The sequence below is a fragment of the Podarcis liolepis genome (assembly GCF_965112155.1).
Source record: "Podarcis liolepis genome assembly, chromosome: 4".
NCBI lineage: Eukaryota > Metazoa > Chordata > Lepidosauria > Squamata > Lacertidae > Podarcis > Podarcis liolepis.
Genome location: NC_139558.1, coordinates 26,657,349 through 26,679,897, shown reverse-complemented (window position 1 = coordinate 26,679,897; position 22,549 = coordinate 26,657,349). Strand labels below are relative to the sequence as shown.

Here is a 22,549-nt window from a genome sequence, read left to right as displayed (position 1 = left end):
CGGCTTCTTCCCCTGCCAGATGAATCTAGAAATATCTTTGTGCCAGACTTTGAATATCTTAGTACCCTTAATAATCGGGATGTTTTGAAAGAGGAATAAAACTCTTGGGAATACCGACATTTTAATTGTGGCTATTCTACCCCAAAATGACAGTTTTAACCGACCCCATGTTTCTATGTCCTTCTTAACTCCTTTCCATACCGTTTCGTAATTGTTTTTGAAGAGATCTATATTTTTAGGCGTTACCCATATCCCTAAGTATTTCACTTTCTTAGTTACCTCTATTCCTGTTGCTCTTTGTAGTTCCTCAGTTTCGGCTACCTGCATGTTTTTAGCTATTATTTTTGTTTTCCTTTTATTTAATTTGAAGCCTGCGACCTCCCCGAATTGATCAAATTCTCTGAGTACCTTTTTTGTTGAGTCTAATGGTTCTTCCAATGTTACAACCAGGTCGTCTGCAAAAGCTTTGGTTTTATGCTCATGTTGGCCTATCCTGATTCCTTTGATTTCCTTATTTTCTCTGATAGTTTTTAGTAAGACTTCTAATATCATTATAAATAACAGTGGGGACAATGGGCATCCCTGTCTTGTTCCCTTAGTTACTGTTATTTCTTCGGTCTCTATGTTGTTTATTATTAATCTTGCTTTTTGTTCCGTGTATATTGCTTTTATACCGTTGGAAAATTCAGTCCCCGCTTCCATGTACTCCAATTGTCTCAATAGGAATTCCCAATTTACATTATCAAACGCTTTTTCAGCGTCCACAAATAACAGTATTCCTTGCTTATCGCATCTTTCTGTTAGATATTCTATAATATTTATAATATTCCTTAAATTATCCTTCATTTGCCTGCCGGGCAGAAAGCCGGCTTGGTCTCTGTGGATGCTGTTTTGCAAGATGCCTTTGAATCTTCTTGCCAGAACCCCCGCAAAAATCTTATAGTCTACGTTTATTAAGGAAATCGGCCTGTAATTTTTGACTTGATCTAATTCTGAGTCTTGTTTTGGAATTAGCGTGATCAGTGCCTCCTTCCATGTCTCCGGTATTTCTCTTTCTTTCAAAATATTATTCATTACTTCTTGTAGCGGGTATATCAGAATCGTTTCCATCTCTTTATAATACCTACTAGTAAACCCATCTGGGCCTGGGGCCTTCCCATTTTTTAAGTCTGTTATTATTGCTTTTATTTCTTCCACCTCGATCGGGGCATTTAGTTTCTCTTTATCTGCCACAGAGATCTTTTTTATATTCTTGGATATTAAGTATCTCTCTATTTCCCTCGTCTTATTCTTTTCTGTGTTTCTGAAGAGTTCTCTATAGAAATCCAAAAAGGCTTTTCTTATTTCTTTGGGTTTATTTATCTCTTCTCCTTCTACCACTATCCTGTTTATCGTATTCTGTTCCTTCCTTTTTTTCAATTGCCACGCTAATATCTTCCCCGTTTTGTTGGCATGTTCAAAATTCCTCTGTCTCAATCTTTTAATTTTCCATTCTATCTCTCTATTTATCAGCATTGTATATTGGGATTGTAGGACTTTTATATTCTCTTTTATTTTCTTATTTTTTGGATTTTTGATTAATTCCTGCTCATTCTCTGCTAGTTGTTGTAAAATTTCTTTCTTCCCTTTTTCCCTTTTTTTATTCTTAATTGCACTCTGTTGGATAAAGAAGCCCCGCATGACCGCCTTTCCTGCATCCCATACTACCTTGGGCTTTGTGTTATTGCCCAAATTATCTTCGAAATATTCTTTTAGTCTTTTTTGAGCCTTTTCTACTATTCCTTGATCATCTAGCAGATAGTCCTTCAATTTCCATCTAAATAGTCTACTTTCCTGCTCTTTCAGTTCCATTTTTATTGGATTGTGGTCTGAGATGGTTCTAACCTGGATCTCCACCCTTAGTGATCTTGGAACTGTGCCGCTGCTGCGCAATTTCTGTTCTCATCCTGAAGCAACGTTCTTAACCCGAGGTACTATTTCTGGGTTAGCGGAGTCTGTAACCTGAAGCGTATGTAACCTGAAGCGTATGTAACCCGAGGTACCACTGTAAATGAACCTTTCTTGGGTTGGAGACATAATTTCATGTGGGTTCCATAGTATGTAAGAGTAGTGATAATGGAGTCCCTCAAGAATATATATTTGTTTCTGATAAGGCATTTGAAAGACGGACCTAGTGCTTCATCACCATGGTTTAATTCAGTTTAACATCTGGAGCTGCTGTCTGCATACTCTTAAGATAACCATTGGCTTTGCTAGCAGGACAGAATATATGGCTTTCCTTCTTCTTTTTTGCCAACTTTTTCAAGTGACCCATTTTTGTAACTGCCTTCTGACTAAGATTAACAGAAAGAAAAACAAAGGTTATGCACAATGCAGAACTTGCAGCAACAGCAGAAAATCCTCCTGGATGGAATAAATTCTTATGTCTGCTGGTCCCACTAAACTCAGAGCAACTTCCGATAAAACATGCCTAAGATCAAGCCAAGGGGTGTAATCAACCTGGCCTGTATTAAAAAGAGTGTTTTGTGTCTCTTGTTAAAGTCAAGTTTTTTAATGGATGGAATTTTCAACTGGCCATAAAGTTGTTTTGTTTCCTCGCGGACAGTCTTCGGTTCCCTGCTTGATGTCTCCACCACCATAAGACACATATATTGTTATTTGGTCAGTTCCTAAATTACATTTGTGCAATAGAAAACACGCTTTTGCAAAACAAAGCTAACAGACAACATTTTATTCATATGCCGCTTGTGTTTGCTAAGCATCTGAACAGCCACACATCAGGAAAGAAGGCCAGTTAAAAAACTAAAAAAAACTGGGGAAGGCTTCTGGCAAAAATAGAAGCAGGCAAGCTCAGAACAAAACAGTCACTTAGCCATTTTGTTCACTATATCAGGGGATCTACTGTGGTCGAAGGAGGTGTGCACTATGTCAAATGATAAAGCTTCTGCATGCTCTCAGTTTTCTTTAATTTTTAAAATTTATCTGAAAAAATGAGTTTTCTTTTGAGACAAATCTTAGGAATGGTGGTTCATCCTGTCCCTGAGTTTTATTTATAAAAATATGTATATACCCCCCTTTCATGTCTGCGTGGTGTAAAGTAATATAAAACCATAAAGAAGCATTTTTGGATTGAGGCATAACAAAGAAACTACAGTTCCACTTCTTTTTGCAATATATAAATAACAATATCTCTCTGTATATATATATATATATGAATAAAAGTTATTACTGGTTTCTGAACAGTTGCTCAATATCACCCTCTCTCAGTTGATTCCGTATGCCTTGTTTTGTTTCAATAGACTGAGCTGATTTGTTTTTTCCACAGCTGCATTATCATCCTTATTTTTAAAAGAATAAAGTTGTGTTTACTTTCAGAAACAGAACATTCGTGGCTATAGCCTGCCCTCCATGCAGTAGGGAAATACTTATCTTGAAAGCCACCTTCGGTCGGCAAATTGCATTCCTTGCTCTCTTTCTCCTACCTACGTCTTCCAAAAGAATAAACAAATTACCTTCAGCCCCTCTTAACTGTAAGATGATATACGGTGGTCAGTTATTGCGAGCCTTTTAAAGGGACTCTTGTTCAGCTGTGGTGGAATTAAATATAATTTTCACAAATAAAATTACTGGGTACCCCCCCGCCAACATTTGCAGAGCTTCAGATTCCTGTACAAAGCTGGTGAGGCTAATGAAGGTTCAGTCTGCTGGGTCTGCCTTCCCAACCCACATAGGTCCTATAAACTGAACGGAGCTGCTGTAGATTGCCTTTGTTCATATTAAGGTGCCATTATCTAGGCAGAGTGCTGGCTGCTCATCTCATTTAAAACTAGCTGGAATGGTAGTACAGCAGGAAATATGTAAGTACCCCTTGCTTCATTCCCAAGTGTAGCAAATGAGAGGACAGGATGGCTTTGCTTCTTAATAAGTGGGAACTACTGAGCGAAAAATGAATCCCCCTCAAATTCGCTAATGTGTACTAGATATGAAAGAAGACAGGAAACAAGGAGTGATGGCTTAGAAAGGAAGAATTATTATTTAGGAATTGCTCAGACTTGAAAGGGTTTTTAATATTTTATCATATGTAGTTGAATATTTCCAGCTTCTGTTTATTTATAGCATTCCCCCACCCACACGCTCTGCTTTGTAAATGATTTAACAATGCCAAGGATAAAATGATGCCACAAAGGAGAAAGCCATTTCTCTGCTTAAGGAGCTTTTATATATTCATTATGTAGATTAGCATTAAATGAACTAAAATGCTTTAAACAAAATAAATAACTTAAGCCACTGTGTTACAAAGGCTTACACACACAGAGGTTTAATTTTATGTATATAAAGCATCTCTGTGACTTAAGTAGGACTACTCCCATGTGTAAAGTTAACTACTGGTGTAAAACTCTGCAAAATGAGTGCCCTAAGGCCCTTTCCCTCTTGCTATGGGATTTGAAGAACTCTCATTAAATCAAAGGGAGTCATTTGCATCCTGCTAAAGAGTAGGCCCATTAAAGAAGAGCAAGAATAAATTTAAATGAGCAACATAAGACGTTTTGGAAATGTGCTTAATGTTTCTTTACATAGATATGGGCAAGCAGAATTTTTATATATGTGTGTGTGTACATATGGGATGATATGATATGAATATTGGTATTGGAGCAAACCCCACATACAGCAAAACCCATTTATAGATTTCCACCTGCAAGTTTTATATATAATTTTTGCCTTGATGTATTTCATTTATGTTTAATTTAACAGAGATCGGAATCTTGTGCCAAAAATAATGAGTATTATTTTTATTCCAAAACGAGCACTGATTTATTCCCCGCACCCCTTATTTCTGCACCATGGTAGAAATGACTGAAAAAAATGAGTAAAGTGCCATTTTTTTATAAAAATGTTATTTTGTAGGAACCTTTTAAAGGCTTAAATAGTTGCCAACTCAAAATATCAAGGGACACAACTTGCAGCAGTATACTGAATCATTTTCTGCATAAAAACGATGCATCGGTTATATTTTGTTAAAAGTGTAATTAGGCCTGGGCGATATATCAATATATCACCCAGGACTGATATGAGGGGCAGTCTGTGATGACAGCTTCACTCGGCGGTATATTGCTGGTGAAATCGCCACCGCTGCAGAGTCCCTCTGCTACTTACCAGTGGCAGGATGGAGGCTCCGTTAAAGTGCTCCCCCCACCCTTGTCTGAAGGAGCCCCGATATCTCCTGCTCGTGTGCAAACCAGAGAAACACCGGAGCTCCCCCAATTGGAGAGCAGGAGGCTTCACGCTCCACAGCTGAGCAGCGCCGATCTTTTTCCTGCTTGTGTTCAAAGAAGTCCCTGTCTCTTGCACTTCACTGCCCCATCCCTCCGGCTCGTTGTGTACGTTCTGGTGGTCTTGCTCAGCCAGTGTGGGGGGCAGACAAGCTACCTCTTTCTTGGGGAATGGGGGGCGAGTGAGCTGTCTCTTGCTCCTGGGAGAAAGAGGTAGCTCTCCCATACTCCCCTCCCCACCGGCGAAGGCAGAGGGAGTCCTGCAAACAGAGCCTGTCACATAGCCCCTTTCTGGGTGCTGCTTCCAATGTGTGGAAGATGGTGCCTGCTTGCATGTTGCCCTTGTTGCTTTTGAGAGCTGAAGTTTTATCGCTTTTTTCTGCAAACTCAAAAACGTGTTTTGTGTGCATTTTCAGCATTTGATTATGTAGCAGGAAGCCACATTTATTACCGGGGCAGTGATTTCTGCCTAAAATATTTAAGGGTGTGACAGTACAGAGCATACTGATAAAACTTTGCTTATCTGCTTGATAGGCAATATACATAGGTTGCATTGTTCATAGCCAATTCTACTAAATTTCAGAAGATTATGAACTAGTGGGTTGTCATGAAGGTTTAGATGCTTGGCAAGGTAAGCTTTGCTGCTCAGTGTTGCCTTTTGTACGCAAGAAACTTGATTTTTGTTAATTGTTCATTTTCCTACAAAGACTTTAATGATAAAGGCAACAGTATTGATGCATATTCAGTAATCCATGTACCAGCTTATAAGCCTGTTTTAATATTATTCTCTGAAGCAAACTGGGGGTGGAGTTTTTGCTCTACTTGAGTGGGGAAGTGAGGTCAAAATTCAAAATACCACTGAAATCAGTCTTAATAAAAATATTTTTCTAACTCTGGGCATAAACCTCTTCAGTACATACCCTTAAAACAACAGCTGTGCTAAACTTCTCTCTCTTGCTTGTTTACTTGCTTTTCAAAATTTCATTTACAAAGCATGAAAACAATAAGCAACCTCCTTGTAATATTAAATAATATTATGTTTATATTATTTAATGTTACAAGGATGTTGCTTATTGTTAAGCAAGGAAAAATAACTGTGTTATCTTTCTTGATAGGCTCCGTAACTGACCTGGAGACTTAAAATGCCAAATCATTTTTGTGTGTGTGATAGACAATGGCCAGAGGATCTAAATAGCTTTTTGTGTTCTGCAATAAAGCTTGCTTCTGTTTTTGCTAGAAGTAAAAGCGGGAGATGAAGGTATTCTTTTATTGAAGCAAACATGTGGAAAATTGCACTAGATTGTTATAGTAGAGAATATCTCCCCTGAAAGGAATGAGGTTCATCTGTAGGGCAAACCCTTACTGTGTCACTGCGTTTGGGTTACTGCTGGACTCTCTTGCGGTCACTGCAAATAACGTCATGTCCATCTAAGCCATTAGAGCCGTGCGAGTGGCACATTTTCTCATCTGTAGTGTTATATTCTAAAATGTCACTAGGCATTAACTCTGTCAATGGTGATGTCCTACCACCTAGAGATGAACCCTGCCTCAAGATGATGTTTTCCACTCCAGTGCCACTCTTACAGCAATTACTGGGTCATTAATATCATTGCATGCAATTAGTGACAGTAGACTGCACACAAGGAGTTTGCGATATTTTTTTCCACACACCCCCTCCCCACAGGAACTTTTTATTCTAACCTTTTTACTAAGAGGGGAAAAGGAGGCGAGAGGTTTAGCAACAAACTGTAGAAGATTTAAGGGATGCAGATGGAAATCATTGAGGGCAAATCTGTTGATGGATAATATCTTCCCAGGCTCCCTTAAGGCAGCCATTTTTCCATGGGCAAACCCATGCATCATTTAGAACAATTGGTGTAACTCAAATATGAATTCGTTTTATCCATTTTTTTGCTCAGCTGAAGGTTTAAGAAAATATCATAGAACGGGCTGGGAAGTATTTCTTGGACTCTTTCCAAGCTTGAGGTATATAAATATATAAAGAGAGAACCCTCTCTAGTATGAAGAAACAGCATGTAGAAACGGCAGGTTTTTCCATTGGTTTGTTTATAGAAGACATATATAGCGGATTTCAGCACATAAACTGTGGTATTGGTCCTACAGAGAGAGAGAGAGAAAATTGAAGCTTGACGATTCCTTTTTATTGTGTCAGTGTGACTCAAATATATTCAAAGGCAGCGTTTGAGTTGCACAGAAGACTTAAATCCGGTATAAGTTGTCCAGAACAGATATATTGTGGGAGCAGGCTGATAATGCCGTTTTGATAAATGCCACTCTTTCCTGTATGGCTTTGACTTAACCTTTGCATTGTCAGCCCGAGCTGCAACCAACATCTTTGCCCATCTTATTCTCTATTTCCTGTCCTGTGTTGTTTCCACGCTGTCTATTTTAGACACCAGCCCTTGATGGTGCTATCAAGTAACAATGGTGCATAGCATCCTCTATGGGCCACTGGTTTGGGTGGTGCCTCCGTCAGGGTATCTTAGCTGTACCTGATAGGGTGGTAAGCTCCCACTGTGGCAGGAGGCAACAAGAGTCCTAGAAAAGAGGTGTTTCAGGTCATAGTGCTCGCAGCGTGGAGTTTTCTGGATCCAAAGCCCTGCAGATCCCCTGTGAACCTTGAGGCCCTTCAGCTGTACTCAACCTGGCTAAAGTGAGCAGTAAGCTTCGGGTAAGGAGGTGTATCTGCTGGGCTTGAATGGCTCTGCGCAAAAGTAAATGCTTCATTGTGCCAATAAAGGCCTTTCCAGGTGAAAAACATTCAAGTTTGGGGGAAATCCAGATTCCTTTCCCCTTAAGCCTAGTGCCTTCCCCCTATTTCTTCTTCATTGTTTTTTTCCTGGATAATGTATCTTTTCCAGCATTGAAAAGAAAGGAAATTCCTTTGGGGAAATGTGATTCTCCTTTCCCCTCTTCTTAGTCGTGCTTGCATTTGTGAAAGCAGTACGAGCAGAGTCTGCGTGAATATTTGCAGATTGCTAGTGCCTGTGATACTTATTGGTGAGCAGTGATATACTCACTGTCCTATATCTGCCAAAAAAAGGGGGGAGGGGATATGGGCAGCAATACAAAAGTGTGCCCAGTGGTGAGACAGTATGGGAGAAAAGGTAGATCAACAGAGATTTGGTCAGGTTTTAAAAGTAAATTAATTATTTTTTTTAAATGCTTTGAATTTACAAAGACAAAAGAGTACATTTCCACTGGAATCGGTGGAACACTCTGCTTCTAATTATATTCTGCTGCTCCACTTCTAAAAAGGGGATTGACCTTCTTTTCAGCAAAGCTACTTGCATCCACATGCATTGTGGGATCAGAGAACTTTGGTGTTGACTCTTGTGGGAGTTTTGCAGCACTATCTCTTGTTATGAACACAATTCTGGTTTTTCTTCCCATCTCAAAAGGCTGTGAAAACATTCCCAGGAGCAATTCCTGATAGAGAGAACACGCTAACTGAAACAACAATGCAGAAAACTCTTAGCTGTAATGGAACATTTGGATTGTGTAAATTATCACTCTTCATAAAGTAGACTTCCAATTATTATTATTTTAAAAAACTTTAAATTGTGTGTGTATGTGTGGCATTTAGAAATAAGCTACCATGTTCTGGTCTCCCTGCCTGGCCTTGTGCCACTGAATAAGCAACTTGAGATTCAAGAGGAGAAAACTGTTAGCTGAGAGACGTCCTGTGCTTGCAACCGCAACCCTTTTCCAATGAACACTGCATGCATTTCTTCATGTAATGGAGGGCCAGGATGGTTCTGCTTGACTAAAATGGGCTCCCCCTGTTGTGTGGAGGATCCCGGCATGGACTGCAATGTACCCATGGAAACCCAGTTCTCAGAGTGAAGGTGGGTGGGAGGGGGCTATTCAGGAGAAGAGGGCTCATGATCACTGGTCTTGTCACATTTACAGTCTTAAGAAAACACGTGACACACATGACAAAGGGCATTGAGAAGTAGATGATTGTTGGGTGGGCTTGTAGGTGGTGGTAGGTCATCAGCTGGAGGGGGTCCCTGGCACAGGCATCCCCTGCACTGATGGTCTCAGAAGTATGGAAACATGTGAATTGTCTGGACCTTCTCATGGGAGGAATGAGTCCTCTGGTCCTCAGCTCCCTGGTTGCATGTGCATAATGTTAAATCAGCAGTAGAAATGTCTTCTTTATGAGCAGCAAGACCTATGTGTTGCTTCACCTCATGATGCCATTAGAAAGCACTTTGAATTCAGGATTCAGTATAATTTAAAATGGCGTGTTGCTTATTTTTGTTAGTTAAACAAACAAGGAAACGCGTTCCTTCCCCAATGTAAATTTGACATGGATCAACAAGCACAGCAATGGAGCAACTCAATGTGCTTAAAATGAGTTTCTTCTACATCTTCCAGGCTCTCGAAGCTCTGGGATCAGAGGATTGGTGTAAGAAAAAAAAGCAACTTTAATACCATTTAATTAAAAAAACACTGTGCTCAGATCACCACAGCTGGTTTATGTGCAATTTCTAGTTGTTCCAGAAACAAGCACCTTGATTTGTAGTTTTTCAGTCTGTGTGGTTCTGGGTATTTTTAAATCTGTCTTGTAAAATTAGATAACACATGTGTAAGAAGAAGTAATTACTTGATGCTTTACCAAGGAAAGCATTTAATGAAGGTAAAAGCAACTGGCAGCAGCTACGTTATAGATATGCAATCCCATGGCAAGCACACACACTTCTATTTTTTGTTAAGACCATGTACTCAATAATCCTGTGAATTCACATTAGATCAAGCACAGCTTTGCATCAAGAATAGTTCTTTTTGCTATAACTGTATCTAAAGCTTTGGTGATTTCCCCCCCTCTTAGGATCCCCCCCTTTTTTACTGATCTGTCTTTTAAGGATAGCATTTGCTGAAATTTGGATAATAGCCCACATTTGCAGGTTGCCTTAGCTTTTAAGAACCTTAATTTTTAAGTACCTAAATTCTTGAAAATAGGGTTTTAACTATCTAGAGGAGCCTTGACAGTTCTTTGGATGACATGCCGCTCAGTTGTAATGCTGCTGAAGACAGTAAGATGAGGTGGGTTGAGGATAGCAGCCAGAGTTGGCTCTCCCAGGAGAAGACTTTGTTGACCTTGCAGCAGGTTCATTGGCATGATACGTTTTGTCCTAGCTACTCTTACTCACATATGTACTAAGCTCAGAGAAGCTATAAAGGGACCCCTGACCATTAGGTCCAGTCGTGGCCGACTCTGGGGTTGCGGCGCTCATCTCGCTTTATTGGCCGAGGGAGCCGGCGTTTGTCCGCAGACAGCTTCCGGGTCATGTGGCCAGCATGACTAAGCCGCTTCTGCCAAACCAGAGCAGCGCACGGAAACGCCGTTTACCTTCCTGTCAGAGCAGTACCTATTTATCTACTTGCACTTTTTGGCATGCTTTCGAACTGCTAGGTTGGCAGGAGCAGGGACCGAGCAATGGGAGCTCACCCTGTCGCGGGGATTCGAACCGCCGACCTTCTGATCTGCAAGCCCTAGGCTCTGTGGTTTAACCCACAGCGCCACCCACGTCCCCAGAGAAGCTATACCTCTGTGTAAACAGTTTCCAAAAACCTGTTTGATCTGATACAAGAGGACTACAGGAGGAGACAGCACCATTCAAAACACTGTCCTCTTTTAAAAACCTTAGTTCTTAGGCCAAGACACATTACCACCATCACCCCCGTGTGTGTGTGTGTGTGTGTGTGTGTGTGTGTGTGTGTGTTTAGGGTCAGAGATGGTTAACGTTTTAAGCTTTGTTATCCCACCACTGCCAAGAATCAGTTTATATCTTCACAACAATACTGAGAAGCAGCTTGTGGAACTGAACCAACCAAATATATAGATAAAGTACCATGAATGCTTTTGGATGGTATTCGAAATCTAACAGCTCTGATAAGAGCGGAACATTCCATTGTTTGTTTGTTTGTTTGTTTGTTGTTGTTGTTTTTGCACAGTGACCATTTTTGGGTGCCGCAATCTCTTCCTGAAAAAAAGCACTTTTCAAGGCCATGATCTTGTGCGTGTCATGCGACTCGTGTAGGAGTGTGGACCTGGAAAACCACATCCCATTTACTCACCTGGGACTGTGTGATATCTAGAGTGCAGTAGTTATAGTATTGGACAAGGACTTGGGTTCATATCCTCACTCAGCTATGGAACTCAGTGGGTGATGGGTCAACCTAAGCTCTCTCACAAGGCTATTGTGGGGAAAAAATGGAGGGGAAGAGGGGCATGCGCACAGAGACCAGTACAAATTTTAAAGCAATTAATTTTTTTCTTATCCAGTTGTACATAGTGGTTTTACAGGGCTGCTTGTATAGGGTAATGCAAACAAACAGATCCTCCATTTTTTTTAACATCGAATATTAACTGGTTGCTTGAGTTATGCTAGCTTAGCCCAAAACATTTAATATTAAATTTTAAAAGGGGGAGGGATTGTGGTTGAAGTGGACACCATCACCCAGCACTTAAAAATACAATCGGTAGCTGATGCCTAGGACCTGTGGTTTCACTGCAGTACATTCCTCTTGCTTTTAAAAAGCAATTTTGCATTCTGTTTGGAAGAGGGACATGTGTCTTGATTTTGTGTGTGTCTTTGCTTCATTTCTAATCTCTTAGTGAATGAAAGGCTGTATCCAGGCACAAATCCAGCAGCTTAATTCTCCATCTGATTAGAGCAATGTTACTAACTTGATGGGTTGAAAACAGCCAAGATCCAGGCAGTGGCTTAGCCTCCCGGGAGGCAGAGTAATAACAATCAAATGAAGATGTATTAAAATGTAATATTACTTGCGCTCCATAGGGACTGTATGGAAATCATAACCCAGAAACTTTCTTGTCTGTCTGTCTCACTGATTTCTTTTCCTCTGCATTTAGAGTGAGCCCACTTCATTCTATAAGCAGGGGTGGCATAGCTTTTGAAGCATATAAATGTGACGAATCAAAACTTGGTTTATAGGATTTTCAGTGCTTTTAATGTAAGATTACCCTTTGAAGGCCAGACTTTTTCAGCCAAGTAAAATGTTCCTTGAGCTTGAAACCATGTTTAGAATTGTATTTTTGAATTGCTCTGTATTCCCCTCAGATTTTTCATTGTGTTTTTTTAATTGTGCATTTTTTAAAACAAACAAACGAAAACAAGGAATAATCATGCAAGCCCTGCTTTCTTTATAGAAATATAATTCCTGTAACTTTAGTGTATGCTATACAAGTTGGGATACTGAGATAAAATAACATAACAGTGACAAAAACATGTTACACTAGTTTATTCATTACATTGATATTTTGTCTCTATCTCTGGGCGATTTACAGAAATAAAAAAGCAAGCGCAAAATTTAAATGATAAAAATGCTAAAACCAATTATAAATCAAGACAGCCAAGGTCACAACACAAGCACTGCAACTAAAACCAACATAAAAGCAGCAGGGGGAATATCTCAGCCTGCAGAAATCGGCACTCACCAAGCAAAATGCAGCCTAGTGAGTATATATGTGGCCAGTTTTGCTAACTTACATGGGCAGCAAAAGCAGCAGGTTCATAAAGTCCTCAGTGGACTGGTGTTTATTTATTTAAAATTTATATCCCAGCTATCTGCCTGAAAACGAAGCACCCCAGTCAGACACAACTGTATCCAACTATCTAGAATACAAACAGTATAAAAAATAAACTTCAGATCATGTTCCGAGAGCAGAAACAGTATCAGTCACAGAGATATGAGACTGTCCTTGGCAGGGTCAGTCACAAACAAATTGTGTAGGAGACAATAATGGGAAAACAACCTTTTTTGTTTTCAGCTTTATTATTATTATTCTGAATCATTTATTTTCTTTAGCGTTAGTTATTCACTGATTCAAATGGGCTTCCAGTTGTGGTTTTCTGCGTAACAAGTTTGTTGAGTAAACAATATTGAGATTGAGGTAAGAGATATGGATGGATAGGTCAGTTGGTTGGAGCGTGGTGCTGATAATGCCAAGGTTGCAGGTTCGATCCCCATAAGGGACAGTTGCACATTATTGCATTTCAGGGGGTTGGACTAAATGATCCTCAGGATCCCTTCCAACTTTATGATTTATATATATATATATATAGAGAGAGAGAGAGAGAGAGAGAGAGATTTAAACATGGTGAGATGTATTTATTTTTATGTCGGTGAAAACCTTAGTGTTTCCTTACATGGACTAGAAATGGCTCCGATTTCATAGAAAGGCAAGCTAGACCTTTTCATCCATGTTGGGAGCCTGAGTTCATCTTCTTTAGTTTGCTGGTGATACCAGCAAAAGGAGGACAAACCACTGTTCTGTTCCTAAGTAACTGTAATTTGAGAGGGGGAGGGGAATTCATTTGACAAGTTACTGTGATAGTTCGGTTTTTATTACGGTGCCAACATTAGACCGTGTGATGACTGTCGGCTGCCCTGTGGTGAAGTAATGCTTTCATCTATATGGATGTGGATAGTGTCATTGCATAGCTTGGCCATTGAGTGGCGCTGGACTTAGTTTTAGCTCAGTGGAGTCAAGAGCTCCTTGTTGCTGTTCTGTTCTTCTTTCAGAGATATTTAATGCCCTTGTTGATATGTCCTTTAAGCCTTCATTGGAGAATGGCCTCTCAGCTGTGTTAGGGCTATGATGGAGTCACTTAAACAAAAAAAATCTATATATTTAGCTGAAAGGAATAAATGTTTCAGAATATGACAGTTATATTTTAATAAGGTCAAACTATCTTGGCGTTTTCTCTTGTTGTTTATACACTCCTTTTCCACCAGCTATCAGGAGCTTTAAACAACACGCAGAGTTTCATCCCAGGCAAATGCTGTCCAAGACATGTTGATGACTGGAAAAAAACACCAAAAGCCTCCCTTGCATGGTGTTTTTTAACCCTGCAGTGCACACCAAAAGGGCACCACCATAAAAAGCAGGCAAATGAGGAATGCAGGAGGTATAGGTTCCTGGTTTTTATTTCAAGCCAAATTATCAATATCTCGATTACCCAGCAAAAACGTAACTCCAAAAGGGAGCTATTGGCTGCAGCGACAGAGCGTTTCTGTTGCTTAATAGTCAGCACAAAGCCTTTTCACTGCATCCTCATTTGCCAACAAATGTTCAACAGTCCTCATGAACCTAATGTTCCTCACGGTAACTTAGAATTCATCAGGGACTTAGGCGAAATCAGCATTGCAACTTTGATTCTAAAGAAGTAAGGCATGCAGGGATCCTTTAGGAGCGCAGCGGTATAACAACTCCTATATTCCTTTTGTGACACTAGTTTTGAGATTTCGTCTTCTGCAGCGTTCTTTGCTGTGTCATACAGAGGTTAAGCTGTGAATTGTTTAGGTTGCATTGCCATTGCCTAGATCATGGGTTAAACAAGATGGTCTCTCTCTCTCTTTTTTACAGTGTAGAAAGACACCGACAGCAGTCTGACTCTGTTATGCTTTAATCTGCAAAAGACAGCTAAAGGCAGTTGAATTCCTGAAGCTTAGTATTAAGAGCAGAATGGTCACTGTTTATTTGCTATTTTCTCTACCGAAGCTCTGTTTCAGTATTTCTGTACGCTGTTGGCCAGTGTACAGATTACAAGGACAGAAACAAAGAGGTCATAAAAAAAAACACACAGCAAAAGATGCATTTGATTTATGTCCCAAACTGGTTCTTAGTATTGATTTTTCTTTTCTCTGAGGGGGAGAAAAAAGATCTCAACAAAACAAAGCTATACATCTCCATTATTTTCCGAGCTTGGCCCCGCAGATGTGCACAATTTTCCCAAGCCAAATTTCTCACTTTAAAAATGCACATGCAAGGAGTCAGAAAACGAAGAGGTGAAATTTGGCCAGCTAACATTTGTGTGAGATGGAAAGCCAGAATTAGCCCGGGATGCCTGGGCAAGCTCAGCTACAAGGATAATATGAGAGGGAGCTGCAAGAAGGAAGTTCATGTAGTGAGGAATTATGTTACACCCACAAGGAGGGCGAAGTAGAACAAAAGCAGGAACTAGATCAAAGGGAAGGAAAAGGTTCATAGTTTTTGCAGCTAGTGAGAAGATTAGAGAAAGAAAAATATCAACATGGGGCTGGGAAGACACTTAGTGAAAGGGGGTCCGGGAGTATGAAGGAACTCAGGAATGTATATAAGGTACATCTTTCTAAGAAAAAGAAAGAGTTATGGGGCCATATCTAAATTAGATGAAAAGGAGATTCTTCTTAGTACCAGAAGTGCCGCTTAATTGCTTTTTCTTCATGTAAACCCCCTGCAAGGACTTTCATGGCCTTCCCCTTTCCTTTAATAGTTTAGTAAGATAGCAGATGTTGTTGCAAATGTGCCTTGGAAAGGCTATAGAGCACTAGGGTAGGAGAAAGTACTGGGGAAAACCCCCAATAAAGTTGATACCAGATTTATTAGGGCTATAATCAGTTAGTAATATTAAAAGTTGTCATGGCATTATTCATCAAGATAGATAGTCTGTGCAGCTATTTCTGCTCAGTGCATGAAATATTGTTTGCAACTTCAAAATCCTTGCAATAGATAAATAATGTCCGTTCTCGAAGTCCCATGAATTAAAATGGGGAACTGCAGGTTCCATTCAACCCATTCTTGCCTTCAGAGTTTCCCTGCCTTGCAACTAGATAATTAAAATACCAAGAGCTAACCCCCCCCCTCCAATCCCACTCTTCTTGCAGCTTTCTTGAGCAATTTGCCAGTGACCTCTTCCCCTCCCTTTTGGCTCTCAACTGATCAGCAACTTCCCCTAGAATTTGGGAGTGTGCATTGGCCTCTGGGAAGAGAATTTGCTGCAGTGGGATTTTTGCCAAATTCTATTTGCCCTTAAGGGGAGATGGATAGGTAGAATATCTCCCTGATGAGTTAGGCAAGCTAAGGAAGCATAAATGAAAAGCTGTCTTTGAGTCTTCATTTTGTCTGTTTTTGCTTGAGTGTGTGCATCAGTTTGTTGAAAACTTAGTCTTGGGAGTTCATAAAGCACCCTCGGCCACAGTTTCCCTGCCCTTCAGGTGAAGGCAGAATTGGAAATACAGTGGTACCTCGGGTTACATACGCTTCAGGTTACATATGCTTCAGGTTACAGACTCTGCTAACACAGAAATAGTACCTCGGGTTGAGAACTTTGCTTCAGGATGGCAGAAATCGTGCTCCAGCAGCGCGGCAGCAGCAGGAGGCCCTATTAGCTAAAGTGGTGCTTCAGGTTAAGAACAGTTTCAGGTTAAGAGCGGACCTCCAGAACAAATTAAGTACTTAACCTGAGGTACCACTGTAGATGCAGAGAGGTTTAGTCCAAGAGATAATACGCACAGGTACTGGAGTACACAAATGAGCAACTGCAAATTCTGAGTTGTGTTTTTTTTCAATCGGTAGGACTCTCTGGCTTGAGAAGAATGCAAGTTACTTGCTTTGCTGAGGCTGGCAGGACTCCCTTTTCTTTCCAGCCAACTCCCAGTTTTTCAGGGCAGTGTAGGTGTAGGTGTGGAGAACTGTCTACTCTTTCAACCAGTGGCATAATAACAAGACAGCCAATTGTTCATGAAAGAAAAGTGCCTGGATAAGTTAGAAACCTGATAATGCATTCCAGCTTTAGGTATACAACACAGCCTGCTCTGTTTGCCTGGCTGTCAAGCGTTTCACAACTTTTTCTGGGTAAACCTGAACAGCAGGAGTGAATTTGAACAGATAACATCTATTTTCAGGTACTCTTGCTTTGTGTAACTTCACCTGGTGGCATCCTGAAATCTTTCACTCTTGTGTTTTTGTTTTTTCAATCAGCAACATCTAATGGATCACTGGAAGGCCTGGATAACCAGGAGGGAGGGGTGTGTCAGACAAAAGCCATGAAGATCCTAATGAAAGTTGGACAAGGTAAAGACCATCTGTGTTTTTCATCAAACAACTTTGATCAGCCCCTGGGCCCCATTGAGTGTCTCAGCTTCTGCTAATAAGGTGAAACAGCATGAAACAGCGGAGTCTATATTAGCCTGCCTTTCCCTGGATTCTAAAGGCAAAGCCTATTTTCTGCACCTAAGTTACTGACAGATTTTACAGGAAGAGAGTTAATGCAATAAGATCTCTTCATTGGAGAGCTCTCCTTGGAAAGAAAGGTCACCCATGAACAACATGTGCTGCAGTTATTCTTGCTTGCGTTCTAAACATTAAAGCACAGTTTCAGAGCTCAGAATTATTTAAAACAAATGAAAAGGAAAGGGGGCTAATGCTCCCTTCATTTGCTTGTGGCAAATCCTCCCTAAAGAAGAGAGGGTTTTGTTCATTGTCCTTTTCTCATATACAGATAACCTATTGTGCAGAAAAAACCTATTCTTTCTAATTAGAGGTTGGTTTAGTAGTCAATCAACTTGCCTGCTATGCTGAAATGTCATCTGCAAAGGTTTTCCTGCCAATTTCAGGAATCCCCTTCATTTTCTGCCACTAGCTTCACAATCTAAATCTCTGAAATAACTCTATAGCTTTTTCTCTCTTGCTTGCTTTAAAGGAGAAAATTACATTCTCATATCTTCTTGTATTCCTGCATAAAGGATCTTCTGTTCAAAGCCATTCATGCCTCGTGAAAATTGATAACCAGCTTATAAAGCACATTATTGTTAGTTTGTAGTGAATCATTTGTGTTGTTTCAGTTCCCAATTCTGGTGGGTCCCCAAATAATGCTGATCCAACTAAACGCCCGGAACAGGAAGCTGGTACCAACGGGAAAAGCTCTACAACAAGTCCCTTTGTAAAGGATCATGCAGGTAAACAGGAGAGCTTTTAGATTTTGAAGGAGGTGATTTTAAAGGCTATTTCTTATACATTTTATCTCCCACCATTAAGGGTTTATTATATAATAAGAAACAATAAAAGCAAGCATTTGCATAGGGAGAGGAAGCATGCGTACCAGTGTGTGAGAGGTCAAAGATCATTACTTCTGCAAAAGTAAGCCTCTCTTCATTTGCATTTCATAGAAATGGAATGGTTCCATCTGGAAATACTGCTGACTTCAAAAAGAAGGGGGGAGAGAGAGAGGCAGGAATCGAAGTAGTTATAACAAGCTTACCAGAAGAGATGAGTTGGTGGTCATTGGTTGCAATCCAGTTCATGGTTAAGCACACTTGACTCAAGCCTAATTGAAGTCAACTAAAGGATCCTTAACTGAGCACTAGATTGTAGCCATTGTCTTCTGGCAGTATTTATGAAGAGTTTATCATTAGCACTTATCAGGCTTGCTTTAAAACATGTATAATTACTGCTGTCATCCTCTGGCGGATCACATTGGCACTCTAAATAACTCATCTAAGCAATATATAATGACTGAGCTGATTCTTGGATGAGTATAAGACGAGTATTTATCTTAAATGTCAGAATGACAAAAATAGCAGTAGCAGCCATTGAGGTGGTTCACGGGGTGAAATGTATCCAGCAGCAGCACATCTATGGAGGGAGAGCAGCCTTTCTGCTCTTACTTCTCTGAAGGTGGCAGTAGAGGTACGGGATATTGCATAAACGTTGTGCAAGGGGTATGGTCATTGCGATGGCATCAGCCACCCTCACCTATGGCTGGGCAAACATCTCAGGCAGCCATGAGATTGCACAGTTCTGGCTGTGTCATCCCATATCTGCCTTGCCATTGGCGGATATGGGTAGGAAGTCCCCTTGTCCGCCATTGCCATCTCTTTCACCTCGCAAACCACCGCATGGGCCACCACTGTAAGACCAGTTTCTTATCTTTATTTCACTTGAATGAGGAAGAATAGTGAGGGGAAGTCAGTGAGGAGAAGAATCTCAGACTAAGACCACTGCGCAGTCAGTTGACTTCAGTGCCATCATTGGTTTTTTTTAAATAACTCCTTAACCTGTGTACCATTATTTGCCATATGCCATTAAATCTTTTGCTTGTCAGTTACTTGAGCAGGCATCAGCAATTTTGTGCTAAGGGAGGATTTTTCTACCCAAATTTAGCCTCCACAGCAATATTTTCTCTTGAAAATAGGCATCAAGTTGCAGCAAAACCTATTAAAGGTTTTCTCAGCGACAAAGCACCAAATTTGATTTAATTTAAAACATGCTTGTTGTGTGAGCACCAGATCAGTTTGCATCCTTGTTACTGCTATTCTAGCTGCAGGTACTTGGGAATCTTGTTCCCAGCAAAGCCCCCTTGCTACCAGCTATGACCAGCACTCATCCCTGCTGGCCTCTGTAGATCTAGTGGGCTAAATAGCTCCACTGGATGCTACACAGAAGGGCAGGGCAGGTGCCAATCTCTGCCCTAGCAGATCTGTGTGAGCTGATTGACCCAGGATGAGGCTAGACCCTCTGAGGCATCCATCTGAGGCTGTTCCCACCTGCCCTGTTTTAACTAAACCGTAGTTTAAAAACCCAAAATGAAGCAATATCTATTGGGGTCTCTTAGCATTTCAACCTGCTTTCCACCTGGCAACACAGATGCATCTCCAGACAGAGGTTAAGCGCACAATGGCAAAGTTTAGTCCAAATTAGTGTTTGAAAAAGAAAGTGGCAGGGGAATAGTGAGTCTTGAGAATTTCCTCCCCCACCCCCGTTTTTATCCCTATTAGCTGCTTTGAGCTGACCAACATCTGTTAAGACATGGTGTGCATCAAAGGCTGCCTTGTCAGTGCCAGTCCTTGCTGCTGATGGGTGATGATAGATGAAAAGAACACAGTGTGGTTTGGGAGCAACATAAAAGTGAGAGAAACAGACACAAGCGTCTTGCTGAATGTGAATGGCTGACTTGTGGCTGGTTGTTCCTAGATGTCTTGCGGGGTAATTGGTTTGTCAAAAATTCAGTCAACAGTCAAGTCTTTCAGTGCTGCAAACTGGTGATGGGACAATGATCGTTTTGAACTTAGATCTCTCTCGCTCTGTCTCTCCCCTCTGCCCCTTCCTTCCAACTTTATCCCTAGGTCCCAACTCAGATGGAAGCAAGGCTGGACATTCCAGTATCCTTGGTTCAGAGGTGGCCTTATTCGCAGGGATAGCTTCAGGGTCCATCATATTCCTCATCATCATCATAACTCTGGTGGTTCTATTGTTGAAGTATCGGCGGAGACACAGGAAGCATTCTCCCCAGCACACGACGACACTGTCACTTAGTACATTAGCCACCCCCAAACGCAGTGGGAACAACAATGGGTCTGAACCCAGTGACATTATCATTCCTCTGAGGACTGCAGATAGTGTCTTTTGCCCACACTATGAAAAAGTCAGTGGCGACTATGGACACCCAGTGTACATCGTTCAAGAAATGCCCCCTCAGAGCCCAGCAAACATTTATTACAAGGTCTGATGAACACTCAGCGCGGTACCTTTTTTGAAGCTCTCTCTCTCTGGTCAAAATGCTATCCGTGACGTGGGGGGGTGGGGTGGGGTGGGGGGTTGTGATGAGCCCCTGCGCTGGTTACTGGACCAGGCGCAGCGGAGGGAACGGCAAGCCCCACCCTGTGACAAGAGAGCCACGTTGAGATGGACAGCTTCCCTAGTCTGTAGAATTCCTGCCTTGGTGAACAAGCATTTACTTGGAAGCTGGAAGGATTTGCATAGAAGATACCTGCCCCCATTGCTGTACGTTCATCACCTCTGAAGCCATGTGCTGCTGGCATCCAGACACGTACGAAAAGCCCAGGGAAGATGGAGCAACTCATGGATGCTAATGGTTTTTAGGCCTTTGGGGAGGGAGTCGGAAGTCATCAAGCTTGAAACGCAGCCCTGTGACTTTGTGTGTACTCTTAAGAGCTTGAGGATTTGTCATACAGACCTGCTTTTAAGTAAGACTTTTTAATCATCCTTCTTGCTTTTAGTCAATCCCTGATGCATTTTGCTTCAGTCGGGTAGCATTCTCCACACTAGCATTCATTCACACTCCTCAACCTACATCACTACTGTAAAGCATACAATGATTATTATTTTATTTTTGCCATTCCATACACCATCCGTTTGTGGTAGCAGCCTCACTTGAATGATTAGTGCTTTTGGGATGGGTGGGGAGGGGAGGGTAGAACCGGGCTTGCTTAATAAAGGAATCTTCCGTCCCGAAGCTAGCTTGTCAGCAGAGCCAAGAATATGAGGAGGAAGGGCTGATCGACTGTTGTTGCCTCTGGAATATCAACTGGGCCAAGCCAGACAATTTAGGCAGCACAGCACTTTTGATATCTGGAGTTCTAGGAAGCAAGTTGGAACACACAGCAACACAAGCAGCTGAATAGGGTCTACATTTGAAGGATGCCAAGGTTGTTCTCCAATAGCAATGTGCGGGAGAGAATAGTTCTCTCCCTTTAAAGTAGGACAAAGAGTGTAAGTAAATGGACGTGCCTGGGAGACAAGACAATAGTGATATATGAGGGCAGGACTGCTGGGGTACTTACTGTGCCAGCAATAAGATGTACAGCTTTGAACTAGCTGTAGCAAAATCTCGGTCTGCTTCAAATGACATTTCTTTTTCTTTCTTTCTTTCTTTCCTTCCTTCCTTTTTTTTGGAAAAAAATAAAAAAGCAGACTCCGCTGCTACGCTTATCACATTTTAATTAATCACAGGACAGGGGAAAATTTGTTTAAGAAAACAGCAACATCTGACATAGAAAAAAATCACATGCTTAACAGTCAAGAGGGCTATAATTCCATCACTTAAAAAAGAAAAAAAGCATTCACATCTCTGAATATTAATCAGGATTTTATTTTTCCTCCAATCAAGCCTTGTTTCTGGCAGTGCATTTGCAAGGGAGTCCTGTACTCCCGACACTGCTGCTATCTGGGGTATTCTCTTTCAGAGTTAAAGCACATATGGTAAACTGCTTACAGTCCGTAAAGATGCAATACATTTAGACACATGAGAGGGAGATGTAAGGTATGACTTATTTATAGTAGGTGTATAGAACCCAAGGAATATAAAGTAGCAGATTTTGTTATGATTACTAATATATATATCTATATATATATATCTAGAGAGAGAGAGAGAAAGATTGCACAGACTCTACACCAGAAGATGTGAAGTTCATCTGTGGCAATGCATTCAATCTTAAATTGTCAGTCCTAAAGCAAAATGACTGGGCAAGCCTTCTTGGGGGAGGGGGGCGGTGAAAATAGCTTCACTCCAAAAAAGAACAATACTGAGAAAATAACAAAAGCCCTCTGAGCTGTCTTGCATAACTCATAGACTAGGAGAGACAAGCCCCAAAATACCACAGAATTGGCGTAACTGCATCATGTATTTAACAACCGGATGTTCTGATGTGGGTTTTCTTTT

General features: G+C 41.0%; 1 protein-coding gene across 3 annotated transcripts in view; it reads left to right on the top strand.

Annotated features, from left to right (window-relative positions):
- The window catches only part of EFNB2 (ephrin B2), a 57,434-nt gene extending 35,657 nt beyond the window's left edge, over positions 1-21,777 (top strand). For 2 of the 3 annotated variants that reach the window (XM_083501341.1, XM_083501343.1), the window contains exons 3-5: positions 17,071-17,163; positions 17,934-18,047; positions 20,214-21,777. In XM_083501341.1, coding sequence (XP_083357467.1) covers positions 17,071-17,163; positions 17,934-18,047; positions 20,214-20,596 — 590 coding nt within the window. In that variant the 3' untranslated portion in view covers positions 20,597-21,777. The remainder of the gene's footprint in view (positions 1-17,070; positions 17,164-17,933; positions 18,048-20,213) is intronic. The other variant, XM_083501342.1, reaches the window with a different exon arrangement.
- Positions 21,778-22,549: the final 772 nt, after the last annotated feature.